Source organism: Crinia signifera, chromosome 7 (assembly GCF_055691185.1).
Source record: "Crinia signifera chromosome 7, ASM5569118v1, whole genome shotgun sequence".
In the NCBI taxonomy this organism is placed as follows: Eukaryota; Metazoa; Chordata; class Amphibia; order Anura; family Myobatrachidae; genus Crinia; species Crinia signifera.
The window spans coordinates 34,558,561-34,572,142 of NC_139223.1; the positions used below are offsets into that span (position 1 = coordinate 34,558,561).

The window sequence follows — 13,582 nt, forward strand, 5'->3', positions numbered from 1 at the left end:
GAACTCTATTTATTATATTATTGACAATACAAAAATGTATCCACCTGGGAGCGTCTGTTCCTGACAGAGAACGAGCGTACATCTGGTCTTAAACGTATAAGTCAGCATTCTGTGACCATCCGCATCTTCCTTCACAGTAAAGGAAGGGGGGGGGGGGGGGGGCGCGCAACAGACCCTCCAGCTGGGTGACTCTCTATCAGGTCTCTCGAAGACGGGTAACAGTCTTAATTTACACTTTTCCGTTTTATATATATATAAACAATCCTCATAACAGGTCCTTAATGTAGACATTGCGCCGCACAGCATTTGACACCCCTTCGTTAAAGCGAAACCAGACGTGGCTGTTCCCCACAGCTGTCCCAATCTTCTTCTCGGCAGACACCTCCTGGTTTGTGCTTGCTGCTGGGACAGAAATGGGTTAGAAATACAGTAACATCGCTTCATATAGTCCTGTATTCTATGGGACCGCCAGCTATTCCCAGAAAAACAAAAAAACACAGCCATAGTATAGAAGACCGTTTTAAAGGACGGGTAACTGCACCAAAAGACAGCCCCCTGCACAAGGGCTGACCAAACATACACAAAAGGGCAGCCATTTTAGGTATCCAGTAAATGGACAGGAAGAACTGACAACGCTTTAGACCAGGCATGTCCAATCTGCGGCTCTCCAGCTGTTGTGAAACTACACATCCCAGCATGCCTTGCCACAGTTTTGCTATTAGGTAATGCTAAAACTGTGGTAAGGCATGCTGGGATGTGTAGTTTCACAACAGCTGGAGAGCCGCAGGTTGGACATCCCTGCTTTAGACACTATAACAATGCTAGCACAGCCCATCAATTCACTGGATGAAGAAGCTTTGGGAACACTTCAGATGTTTCTGTGATATGACTGGTTGCCAGCGATTTGATAGGCTGCCCCACATACAGACAGGAAACGGCCCGCAGAATGGCCAACACAAAAGTACAAGGGATACGCAAAAACACCAAGTATATCATCACCAACCACAGCATAGAGCAAACCTGGTGCCAAGTTAGAATGTATATGAATGAAATAATGAACCATGTTACGGAAGCTGCTAGAAGATATCAATTATTCAGAGCAACAAATGACAGCCTATAATAGGAAAGGCTTGTACCGTGGTGATGCAGAACACTACTACGGCATCGTCTAGGCGTGCGAGAAGCTTTTTCCCCCCATATATTCACAGAACTGTAAACTATATTCTGTGGAAATGTTATTAAATGCACTCACTACCACCTCATATGACAGCCGCCAGGTGCACAGAACACTTCATAGGCCCATCAGTTCTCTTTCAGTGATGAGCTTAATGTGCAGGACATAAAATATGCATACACTGTATCATCCGCGTAATCTAGAGCCTCATTTAGCAGTGGTATGGAGTGCAACAGCCAAGCAAGTATTACTTGAGAAACTGGGAGGGTCAGCAGGTGGCGCTGTCTCTTAAGCTGTCAATGTACAGTCTCTCCTTTTCCTGACCTTGTACTCTTCTTCTAGAAACCCTCCATGTTATGAAGTACTGGCAAAAGCAACATTCATTTAACTTTTTCCCACCATATTTAATGCTTGCAGAGTCTTCTAAGGCAGCTACTGTACAACGGGCGCAGTGAGATCACAGATTCATAGGGGTAGGTGAAATTTGTGTGAACTACACAAAATCTCTTTTGGAGAAGGGAAGCGGGATGGATGGTGTGACTTCTTATTAAAAGAAAGTCCATGATGGTATAGGCACCAAACAGAAGAATTAGGCCTGCGAGAAAAAGACCTGATAAAAACAACCGCTGGTCTTGATGGTCACAGTCCACGTTATTCTGAGGCTACAATTACAATTTGTGGGGTTAGGAAGAACTCCCTGCTACCCTACAGGGTACATACTCTTGGTCAGTGTGTCCCTAGCTGGCAGGACAGGGCTGGTTCTCCTCACTATGGACACATCTACATGACTGAGCGGCCTCCGCCATCCATTACTGCCCAACAAAGCTGTTACGTCTAACATGAATAAGGAGCTCCCTATACAGAAACTCCCTCGCCACAGAAGTCTCTCTGGACTGGGGTGTAGTGTACTAGAGGGGTAGAGTGACCACAACGTTACATTTCCCCCAAGCACAGTGGGATTTTTACCAATCAAGTTACAATATACAGACCCGCCATGCATGTAACTTGCCTTTGAGCGTGGAAACATCTTTCTTGACTATCTGGCGTCCAAAAAAATCCTTTTCAGGCTATAGGGGAGAGACAGAAAGAGAACATTTACATGTATATATTTATCTAAAATCAGACTATGAGGTCTCGTATGTGAGCCTGCTTGATGCCTAGCTTTCCATTGTTGGGACAGGAGGTGGACGGAAGGGTTATTTCTAGTTAGTGGAGTATAGCTACTATGAGGGGAATACCACTAAATCTAAATAACACAATAAGTGTTTGCAGTAAAACCAAATGTTAGCAAGTTACACAACAGTGCGTGGAGACAGAAGTGAGCGCCGGGCAGCTACAAGCCCCCACTTCGTATAATCCACTAGTTTGGTAATGGCCTCAGCACAAAGCGTCTATTCTACATGACTAGAACGGTCCCACACAATCAGGTCTGATCAGTGCGACTGCTACTCATTCACATAGGAAGCTGCAGTGCTGAGGGCTCTCTCTCTCCAACCTCCGTATAAGGAGAGCAGGGGGCTCAGGTTACATACTGTACAGAGTTATTCTGGGACTGTTTGTCTGCATACCAGTGCTTATTATTAACTGGGCCTCTGATATGGATGAAGTACAGCTCACCTTATAGCTGAGAACGCACTAGATGATGTGCACCCAGCCCGAATTTGGCAGCGACAGGACCAAGCAGGGAAGCCGGCATCAGCATACGCCAAGCGACTCCCCCTCCCCCATCAGCACTGCATGTAGGGAAGGAGGACGTCGCTGATGATCCTTGGGGGTACACGCCTCATAGGGTGCGGTACCTTGCAAAAGGAGCTTAGAAGGCACATTACACACCATCAGCAGCATAGTGGGTACACACTAGACCTATATGTCAGTTCAATCCGCCAGGAGGAGGACATGGTATAGTGCAGGGCTGGGTAACACCGGCCCTCCAGATGTTGATGAACACCACATCCCAGCATGCCTTGCATCAGTTTCAGCATGGCCACATAGCAAAACTAATGCAAAGTATCCTGGGATGTGTAGTTCATTAACATCTGGAGGGCCGGTGTTGCCCAGCCCTGGTCTAGTGTGTACCCAGCATTACGCTGTTCTGTAACAGCGCCCCCCTATGGCTCCCAGAGCTTGACATTTTAATTGTAGGATTTACATTTTTGCTTCTTCTGATGCCTAATACAAAGTCTATACCTTCAGAAACCAAATGTAACACCACAGGGTATGACAAAGAACAGGCCTACCTTCTCCTCAAATGTCGTCTTCTTCACAATATGCTCTAGGCGTTGCTCATGGTTTAACGTCCCAGGTTTGGAGGTGGGTTTTGCTGCACTCTTCTCCTTGGTGTTGTCCTCCATTTTGTTATTAGCATCCTGCGAACGACACAATTGGGAGATGGTTATGGCCCCTAAATCAGACCCCTGGTCTGCCGAAAGACTCTTTCTAGGTGTGCTTCAACACAACTCCAGAACCACCTGCCGTACTGTGTTTAGCACCAACCGGTATGGCGCTAGATACTGACGACAATGTGAGTGAGGGACAAAGGCGGCGGAGGGTTGGGGAGTGGAGGGAAATAAAAACATGCAGAGATGGAGCCAGAGGTATGGCTTCCAAGCTGGAGATTTCCATAGGTGGACAAATAATGTCTTCTACTATCCAGGAGGCCAGGAACTGGATCGCTTCTAACTCTCCGGTCCTCGCCATGCCTGGCTAATGGTAAAATACAAGAGAAGGAGCTGCTGGACATGGCGGTCCCAGGCAATCCTGATTGGGGTGCTCTGTATTCCCCCGCAGACAAATCTGTCTGTAGTAGAGAACACAGATATCCCATAGCTGGCCAGGAAGACCAAGTAGAACATGGCAGACATGGGGAGTACCAGCAGGTTTCACCGCCCAAGCTGTGTGCCAGACCTCACTAGGAGAGAACAGATCTGCACAGTATTTATTAATAACTAGTTAAAAGCCCGTCAAAATGACGGCTTCTGCCATGTACTTTCACTTTGAGCGGTGACAGTTTTTAGCCCACAAACTCTCCACCCCCTATCTGCTCCTACCGCCAATCTGTCATTACAGCTCCCTCTCTCCATATCCAGCAAGTTTGAAAAAGATCAGTGTCCCTGCTCAAATTGCTTTCACTTTCTGTTAAGGAGTAATTTGGTCCGGTGAGTGGCCTCTAGTGGTCACTGGCGGAACTTTTGTTATTTCACAGTTTCCTCACTAAACCACAATCATCTCATAATGAGGTTGTGTTTATTGTAACCCAACCTCAGGGCAACAATGCGACACTGGCATCTCTGATAACACAAATGCACATCTAGAACTCGCGCTCAAAGATGATTAATATATTTAGTCTATATCTGCACCAATAGGAACCCTGCAATCTGGGTGATATACATTATACTGCTGGCTGACAGTGCTACACATCAACCCGCTTTCCTTAAATAACAGGGAACAATGATCTATGATGAATTGGTATAAGCGGTCACTTATCACAGGATGGACCCACTTGTAAATGAATAGTCACCATGCAGCATTACAGATAATCCTCCCAAGGCGGGCGAATTCTACACAAATTGTACTGCAATAATAGAGCCGCTGCTGGGCTCCAACAAGCCGACTTCAAATGATACAGAATAAGCTGCTGATCAGTGATGTGTGTTACGGATATATGCTACCTGCGGAGTCTAAAGCAGCTAATTACAGTCACGTGCTGGATGTTATAGTACAGGCAGCAGGGACGGTGTAATGGTTAGCATTACTGCCTCACAGCACTGAGGTCATGGGTCAGATTCCCACCATGGCCCTAACTGTGCGGAGTTTGTATATTCTCCCCGTGCTTGCGTGGGTTTCCTCCGGGTACTCCGGTTTCCTCCCACAATCCAAAATAATACTGGTAGGCTAATTGGCTTCCAACAAAATTAACCCTAGGATGTCTGTGTGTGTATGTGCATGTGGTAGGGAACATATATTGTAAGCTCCACTGGGGCAGGGACTGATGTGAGTGTTCAACTAAACTCTGTAAAGTGCTGTAGAATGTGCGCTATATAAATTACTGGTAATAAATACATGAAATTGCTGTAGCAGCCCTTTGACAGCCCGACGTCTTGTCAGCAGAATTGCATAGACCAACACAACAGCTTCAATGGCTGCAGCATGTAATGCTATGGCACTAATCAGAAGGACTCCTGAATGACACGTCCACGCTTCCCAACGTATGTTCCTGGCTCGGGCTAATCTTGACCTCGGGCATATTCTTGGTAATAAGCCGAAAAACCCTTAAATAACGGAACAGTTGCAATTGGGTGTGTCCATGGAGCAAATCACGCTGCACTGCATCGTAGAAACATAGAATATGACGGCAGATAAGAACCACTTGGCCCATCTAGTCTGCCCCCTTTTTAAACAGGATACCTCAAACCATATTTGATCCTTATTTTTTTTTTGTAAGGATATCAATATCTCAAGCATGTTTAAATTGTACTACTGTATTTGCGTCTACCACCTCTGATGGGAGGCTATTCCACTTATCCACTACTCTTTCTGTGAAGTAATTTCCCCCGAATCTTCCTCCCTCTAGCTTCAGTGCATGTCCTCGTGTTCTGTTGCTCCTCTTCCTGTGAAGGGGTGCCGGACGGCTCCCCGACAGTCGGGATTCCGACAGTCGTTACTCCGACGTCGGAATCCAGACTGCTCCCTCGTGGGGGTCCACGACCCCCATAGAGGGAGAATAAAATAGGTGGCGAGCGCACCGTGCCCGCAAGGAGCTTCATTGCGCTCCCCCCACTGTGCAGTCAGGATTCAGGCATCTGAGTAATGATTGTCGGTGAAATATACCACACCCCTGTGAAGAATGTCTCCCACCTGTACCTTGTTAAAGCCCTTGATATATTTGAAAGTTTCTATCATGTCCCCCCTTTCCCTTCTTTGCTCTGAAGTATACATATTAAGATCTTTAGTCTTTCCTGGTACGTTTTGTGATGTAAGCCATGCACCATTTTAGTTGCCCTTCTTTGTACAGTCTCTAATGTATTTATATCCTTCGGGAGATATGGGGGGTTATTCTAGTTCACTCTTTCTGACAAAATCCTTCTTAGACGGACACAACTATGTGCACTGCAGGGGGGCAGATGTAAAATGTGCAGAGAGAATTAGATTTGGGTGAGTTATTTTGTTTCTGTGCAGTACCCTGGCTGCTTTATTTGTACACTGCAATATAGATCTCACTTTGAAGTAAAACCCCACCCAAATCTAATTCTCTCTGCACAAGTAACACCTGCCCCACCTGCAGTGCACATGGTTTTGTCCATCTAAGAAGGATTTTGTCAGAAAGAGTGAACTAGAATAACCCCCATGGTCTCCAGAACTGAACCCAGTCCTCTAGGTGAGGTCGTACCAATGACCTATACAGTGGCATTATTACTTCTTTCTTTCTACTGCTGATACCTCTCCCTATGCAACCAAGCATCTGACTTGCCTTCCTCATTGCTTTGTTACATTGCCTACCTACCTTTATGTCCCCTGAAATAGTGACACCTAGATCCCTCTCTTCCTCAGTAGTTTCCATTATAGTGCCATTTATACTATATTTACTCTTTGGATTTTTGAGATCCAAGTGCATGATTGTCTCTTAGTTCTGCCCACGAGTGCAAGGAGTGTCCTTTCGTTGGCTGAACCTGGAGCTTAGGGAACCAGATCCCCCCCAAATAAGAAAAATGAAGACATAATTACGAGAATTCTCCCAACCAGCTTTTGTTGGAGCAATAAAACGTATACCCCACTCATTGCAATATCTGCTACTGAATCCCTCTAAAACATAGCACCTTTCATATCTGCGTATCGCTCAAGTAACCTCAGTGGGTAGCTGGGCTTAAGACCATAGTCTCTGTTGTTTGCGCCGGTTCTAAGATCCGTAGACGCACTGCATGGATACAGCCCAAAGGGGCAATAACAATAAGAAAAAAAAAAAGTGTGGAAGCCTGATTCTGTCACATGACCAACAGATCACCAGCGAATCAGAATCACAGGGAAACCTTCATCCCAACCCAGACAGGCTACCCGAGGCTGCGCAATTGTGATCACACAAATTCATCTATATTTTGTTGGGAAACCGGATTAAACCGAGCTCTTGTATTCCACATGAAATACCTGCCGTTTCCCTAGTATTTAATCCACGGATTAAATCACTTGAAAAGCGCAGTGGAAATATATATATATATAAAAAAATAAAAATAAAAAAAGGTATTAAAAAGACAGATTCAATTTCAAGAGATCTCTTAACTCATCCTATTTCATCATCCTCTACTGCGTCTCCAGGTTTTATCCAGAGAACACTAAGGAGAGAGCAGCTATTAATGCCTGTTTACACTGTATCCCAGAGACCAGAGGATGAGGCAAACAGAGAACTCTCCTGGGGCTGGCGTGTTACTAAACTCTGCGGCCTGCGGGACTGTACGGCGCGCTCGGGGGTGCTCATAAAGGATAATGATTGCTGCAGGGTAACCAAGGTTGGAATCCTCCAGTATTACAAACACAACGCCTCTCATCTAATGAGGATATATATAGATTCAAAGTTGCTGACATCATGTGAAATGTCCCCCCCCCCCCCCACACCCCCACCCCCAGTACATGCTACAGTTGTGCGAACCACCACTAAGGGTGGGAATACATAAGGCAGACCACGAAAGGTAGTCAGGGCTTAAGTCGACATTGCTAAGGTCGACAGGTACGGATGGTCGACACTCAAACATGTGAGTTTAAAAAAAAAAATAGTTTGTCCCAAATTTCGACACAGTTCAACACGGACATCGTATCCGTGTACCGTCTCCGCTCGCACGGTTTGCGGTGCTTCTCTGCGCTTGGCACAGCATTATATTCTTCCTCCACGCCCTAGTGCAGTAATGGGGAACCTTCGGCCCTCCAGCTGTTGAACTATACATCCCAGCATGCCCAGTTACAGTTTTGCTATATGGTCATACTAAAAACTGTTGCCGGGCATGCTGGTATGTGTAGTTCAACAACAGCTGAGGGCTGAAGGTTCCCAATCCCCAAACTAGTGGATGGTAGGGTATAAAAAAAACACCTGTTTTGCCCCCCAATTTATTTATTTATTTAAATGTGAAAAACTCATGTCTAACCATTGTCAACCTAATGCTTAGCCGGGTCAACCGATTTATGTGCTGACCCTAAGACCTATTGACCTCTAGTGGTCGACCTTAATGTACGTTGAACGTCATAGGTGTCAACCTAGCAATCGTATCCCCTATGAGCACCTGAAGGTAACTGGTTCTTCCCCAGCGGAAGAGAGAACACCTCGGTACCCGGATGGCTGACTAGGTCTAGACAGCCAATAGGTCAACAAGGTCGATTTTTGGAACTTTCATACTTCACCGTTCCCAATCGGAGTCCACTTGGATGGTGAAGGGTGCGGATGGCAGCGAGTGTCTGACCCCAAGCATGGAGAGCAGAGACATCTGCTCTGCTTCCCTACATCTCTGCTGTAGTGTCCTGCAAATGCTGCTCGTTATCTGTTCTGTATAGTTCTGTGCACACTGTATTGTTCTGTGTGCGCCCCTTGTACGGCGCGGCCAACCACTTGTGGCGCCTTATACATAGAATGTAATAATAATAATAATACCACATGAACACTTATTAGGGATCCACATGCTCCGGTATTGACATCGACACCAAAAAAACCGTGAAAAACTCATGTCTACCTTTTAACCGTCTACCTAGACATTGTCTGTGAGCGGATCCAGACCACTTAAAATCCATTATTCCAGACCACTTACAACCACAGGTAACAGAAAATGAAGCGGTTTTGCTTATTGGAGATGTAATTGCTTTTATTGGTTAGAAATGAAAAGGCGGCTTGTGGTTCAAACCCGTTCTAAATTCTGCAGATCCGCCGAACCCTCACATACTTCTGATTGCTCCCCCCCCCCCCCCCCCCCCCGTTCCTACACAACGGCTATACTCAGCAGACACAAATATAAATCCTTACTCCACATCAGTCCGTGACGCATGTAGATCCGGGTCTTTCTACTAGGTGAGAGGTAAAGTATTATCGGCCCGTTAGTGCCTATGACAGGAGAATATAAATTATACAGTGGCATCGCCAAAGGGGACCTCCGCCTTACCCTTGCCGTGTTCCTCGCCTGCTGGAAGGCCTCCGACCTCCTCATCTTCTCCAGCTCTATCTCACGGGAGATGAGTTGCTTGGCCTGGTAGGTGAGCGGCTTGCGGGCCGGGAGATCTGGGAACCGGCAGACGTCTTCTACATTGCTGCAGAACAAGGAGGAGAACACTGGAGAGGTGAGCCCCATACTAGTAGGCGGGAGGGTGCATTAGAAATATATAGCTGTAAAGAGATAGATTCAGCATGGCTCAGGTTGGGATAGTAGTGAGGACGTAGACTATTATTACTCTGGTTGGGTTACGTCTGCCAGAAGCCACTAACCCTAGCAGTACGTCATTGCACTGTGGGGGTAAACCCATCCATGTGACTGGTAAGATCATGTGGGAGGGGCATTGACAACCACTACTGACAGAACTGAGTGTATGACACCTTCATTAGCTTCACCCCGATACAACTGCATTGTAAAGTAACTTTACACCTAGCCCCGGGACGCCTTTCTCTCAAAGCCAGCACCTGCAGCAACACGCGAGAGGCCGCAGACGGGTAGTGCAACGGTTAAAAAGGGAAGAAGAAAGTATCTGTCTTGGTGAAGTCCTGCTGCCATCTGCTTTCACACAAGTGGGTATTACAGGAGCCGCGCAGCACAAGCTGATAAGTGAGACAGAAAGCGCAGCTCCATAATCTGGTCGTCAGGAGATATCACCCTGGGAGATTATGTAACAGGCAGGAGATTGATAACGGCTCTCTGCGCTTCCCCGGGCTGTGCTGGGGCGGAAGAGAGATGCTAATAGTCTGATGCTCACTGATTCTGCAGGCTTTCCCTGCGCCCAACTCATTTCTTCTTTTGGCAGGAATATTCCATGTAATCTCAGAGACCCTTGGTTATCACCATACTTACACAGTACAAACGTATGTGTTCTCAGGTTCAGCAAATCAGAACAAGTGATCACATTACACAGGGTTAGCAAATGTAAAACACACACACACACACACACACGCACGCACACACGCACGCACACACGCACGCACGCACACGCACGCACACGCACGCACCATAATGAGAATGCAATTCTGGTTAGGAAAACAACATTGTGTATCCCAATTGCACACTGAGTGAGAAATATCTACATAATAATCAGATAATACAGAGATCTTGGTTGCATATATCTGCAGATATAGGGCTAAAGCAGGGCCGGTGCTAGGGTGTCCTGCGCCCTCCTGCAAACCATACATTTTGCGCCCTTTCACATTGCCATTGCAACAAGCTGCAGCCCGATTGTGGGAGTGTATGCAACATGTGATCCTACTGTATGGAGGATCTCGGGTGCATGTACAGTACATGTATACGGCAATTCGTATTCATAATCATATTGATGTACTATCAATACGAATACGAGTTGCTGTATTTTCGGGATAGTAAATGTCAAAAATAAGTGTATTTCTGGATACAAGTACACCTATTTTTTACAAATTTCCTTTAGTAAATTTCCCCCGACATGTCATCCAGGCATTCACAGACAGCGCTACATGCCTCAGCGCAAGTGTCTGTGAGGAAGAGGGGGCAGGTAGCATAAGGAGGACAGTGTGTGCGCGGTGCAGGGAGCTGCTCAGCCTCTCCATACTGCCGCCTGCTGTCAGACAGGCGTGCAGGTGGCAGTGACAGTGAGGGCTGAGGCAGCTTTAGCAGAGCAGGCAGGGAGACAGCGCCTTTTCAGCATGGCGCCTCCCTGCTTTGCAGGAGCTGCTGAGTGGGTAGCGCCGGCCCTGGGCTAAAGGCCCCCATACATTAGTCCGACTTGTCCTAAGGACAAGTCGGACCTGATTTCCCCCTGCAGCTCCCCGGGAGGGGGACACACGATTTGGCACTTGATGTGCCAAGTTTTGCAAATGATACATCGCATGCGATGTATCATTTGCAACTCCCGGGGAGCTGCAATGTGGAGCGAGCAGGGGGGCCGGGACATCGAGGTGGCGGGCGGGGGATGCTGCAAGGCGGCTGGGGGGATGGACGCACGCCGCTAGTAGTGCGGACGCTGCGGGGTACACAGGCGGCAGTAACAGAGCCGGGCGGGGGGAGCCGGGAGCTGTCAGTACTGAAAAAAAAAAAAAAAAGCCCATACAATGAATGGGCAGCCTGTGATTGGCTGAGCGCTCTCTCAGCCAATTGCTGACAGGCTGAGAGAGCGCTCAGCCAATCACAGGCTGCCCATTCATTGTATGGGCTTTTTTTTTTTTCAGTGCTGACAGCTCCCGGCTCCCCCTGCCCGGCTCTATGTCACTGCCGCCTGTGTCCCCCGCAGCGTCCGCACTACTAGCGGCGTGTCCCCCCCCCCTCCCCTACCCGGATGGAGCATGACAGCTCCCTGCTCCGGCTTCCCCTGCCGCCCCCCTCCCTCGCATAGTGTATGGCGGCCTTAAGCCACCAGGCTGTACGTCAAGGCGTCTCTGTGTCACTGGGGGTCCCTAATACTGGGTATGGGTGTGGGCCCCCAACATGCCGACACAGGCTGAGTACTCCAGGGCAGCACACAAATGAAAATTAGTAGGGGTTAATAAGAAGCACATTATGCTATGTAGGGAAGTGAAGGTGGGATTAAAATAATACAAAACATATACATACTTATATACTTGTGTATTAGCTGGGTGTCCAGTACGCAGTTAGCGTAGTGACGCTGTCAGAATCAGTGTACTGTTCCCGCGGCCAGCGTAGTCAGTTAGAGCCAGTGTAGTTAGCGTAGTGTTCCCGCTGCCAGCGTAGTCAGTCAGAAGTAGCGTAGTGTTCCCGCGGCCAGCGTAGTCAGTCAGAAGTAGCGTAGTGTTCCCGCGAACGTCCCTCCATGTCAGAATCCGCTTAGTGTTCCCGTGGCCGCGTAGCCAGCTTCTCTGTCAGAGTCAGCGTAGTGTTCCCGCATAGCGTACTCAGGGAAGTGACAGTGTAATGGCTGCAGAAGTGAACACATGTTGTCACTACTGTCTCAGATGTAGGACATGGCAGGTGTGAATGTGTTCCTGAAACACCCCACTATCCACGCCAGCCAGAAGCTTGGCGAGCTGCAGCAAGCCCCGCGACCTCCCGGCCTGTTCATACCCCCACTATCCACGTCGGTGTGGAGTTGATTTTATAAAGTGCCGTGAGCGGACGTGGAACACATGTGAAGTAATCCGCGTCCCATGTGTGGTGAGCGCAGCGAGCTACCGAGCCCGAAGCGTGGAAAGCGCAGCGAGTCCCGCGAGGGGACGTAAATTACTTCACGTGTTCCACGTCCGCTCGCCACACTTTTTAAAATCAACTCCACGCCGACGTGGGTATGAAAAGGTCGGAAGCCTGCCACGCTTCGGGCTGCCGTGGATAGTGGAGGTTTGAAAATGCCTCCTTTATTGTGCATAGGATGCACTTGCGCCCGCATACCCCCTTTATGCATGAGGCGCATGTGCTAATAATTACTGAGACACAGGAACATCTTACAGCTCGAGCGCCTCTCCGCCGGCGTCTGCCAGTGCAGGGGATCTGGCGGTTACCGGCGCTGCATGAGAGGCGCTCACTAGGCTTGGCATGGAGGCCGGGGACAGAGCCACGGATGCGGGGACCGAGCCGGGCTAACGCGGAGTCACTACGCTAGGCAGCCTTGGACTACGCTGACAGCGTAGCTTAGCCTACGCCTGCATACGTATGCTATTTGGGCGCCCAACTAATACACAATTACCAACCCATCCCAGGTGAGACAGGGCATGATTTGCACATAATATCGCCACTTTAACATTACCAGGCAAACAGCTGGCCCTTCGTAACCCTGGCCCTAGAGAGGTTTTACATTAGCCGGGTGCCTCCTGGGTCAAGGAAATCTTATCTTCCGCAATATATAACCTAGGCCGGCGTTAATAGAGGTTTATAGAACACCGCAAGATCAACAGCCATTTAGTCTCATCTTAAGCCTTGGTTACAGGTCGTTATATGTAATGTATTCTCTACATACACACAGTGTTATTATGCTGCTGTGGCTTATTCAGCACCAATACCCGGGAAGTCTCCATGTCAGTACTGCAAACAGTGATCGCAAATACGTGCTATAGTGTGTATGTGACCCTCAGTTTTACATAATGGGGGTTATTCCGGTTCACCCGCAAAGGCAAACTAACTCTCTATTGGACAAAACCATGTGCACTGCAGGTGGGGCAGATGTAACATGTGCAGAGAGATTTAGATTTGGGTGAGTTATTTTGTTTCTATGCAGGGAAAATACTGACTGCTTTATTTGTACACTGCAATATAGATCTCACTT

At 47.9% G+C, this 13,582-nt stretch overlaps 1 protein-coding gene across 1 annotated transcript in view; it reads right to left on the reverse strand.

Moving 5' to 3' along the window:
* CHTF18 (chromosome transmission fidelity factor 18) overlaps positions 1–13,582 on the reverse strand; it is a 48,011-nt gene continuing 34,429 nt past the window's right edge. The window contains exons 19-22 of the mRNA XM_083152791.1: positions 9,304–9,448; positions 3,412–3,540; positions 2,184–2,241; positions 1–399 (exon numbers count right to left, since the gene is read on the reverse strand). Of these exons, the coding sequence (XP_083008917.1) occupies positions 266–399; positions 2,184–2,241; positions 3,412–3,540; positions 9,304–9,448 (466 nt within the window). The 3' untranslated portion in view covers positions 1–265. The remainder of the gene's footprint in view (positions 400–2,183; positions 2,242–3,411; positions 3,541–9,303; positions 9,449–13,582) is intronic.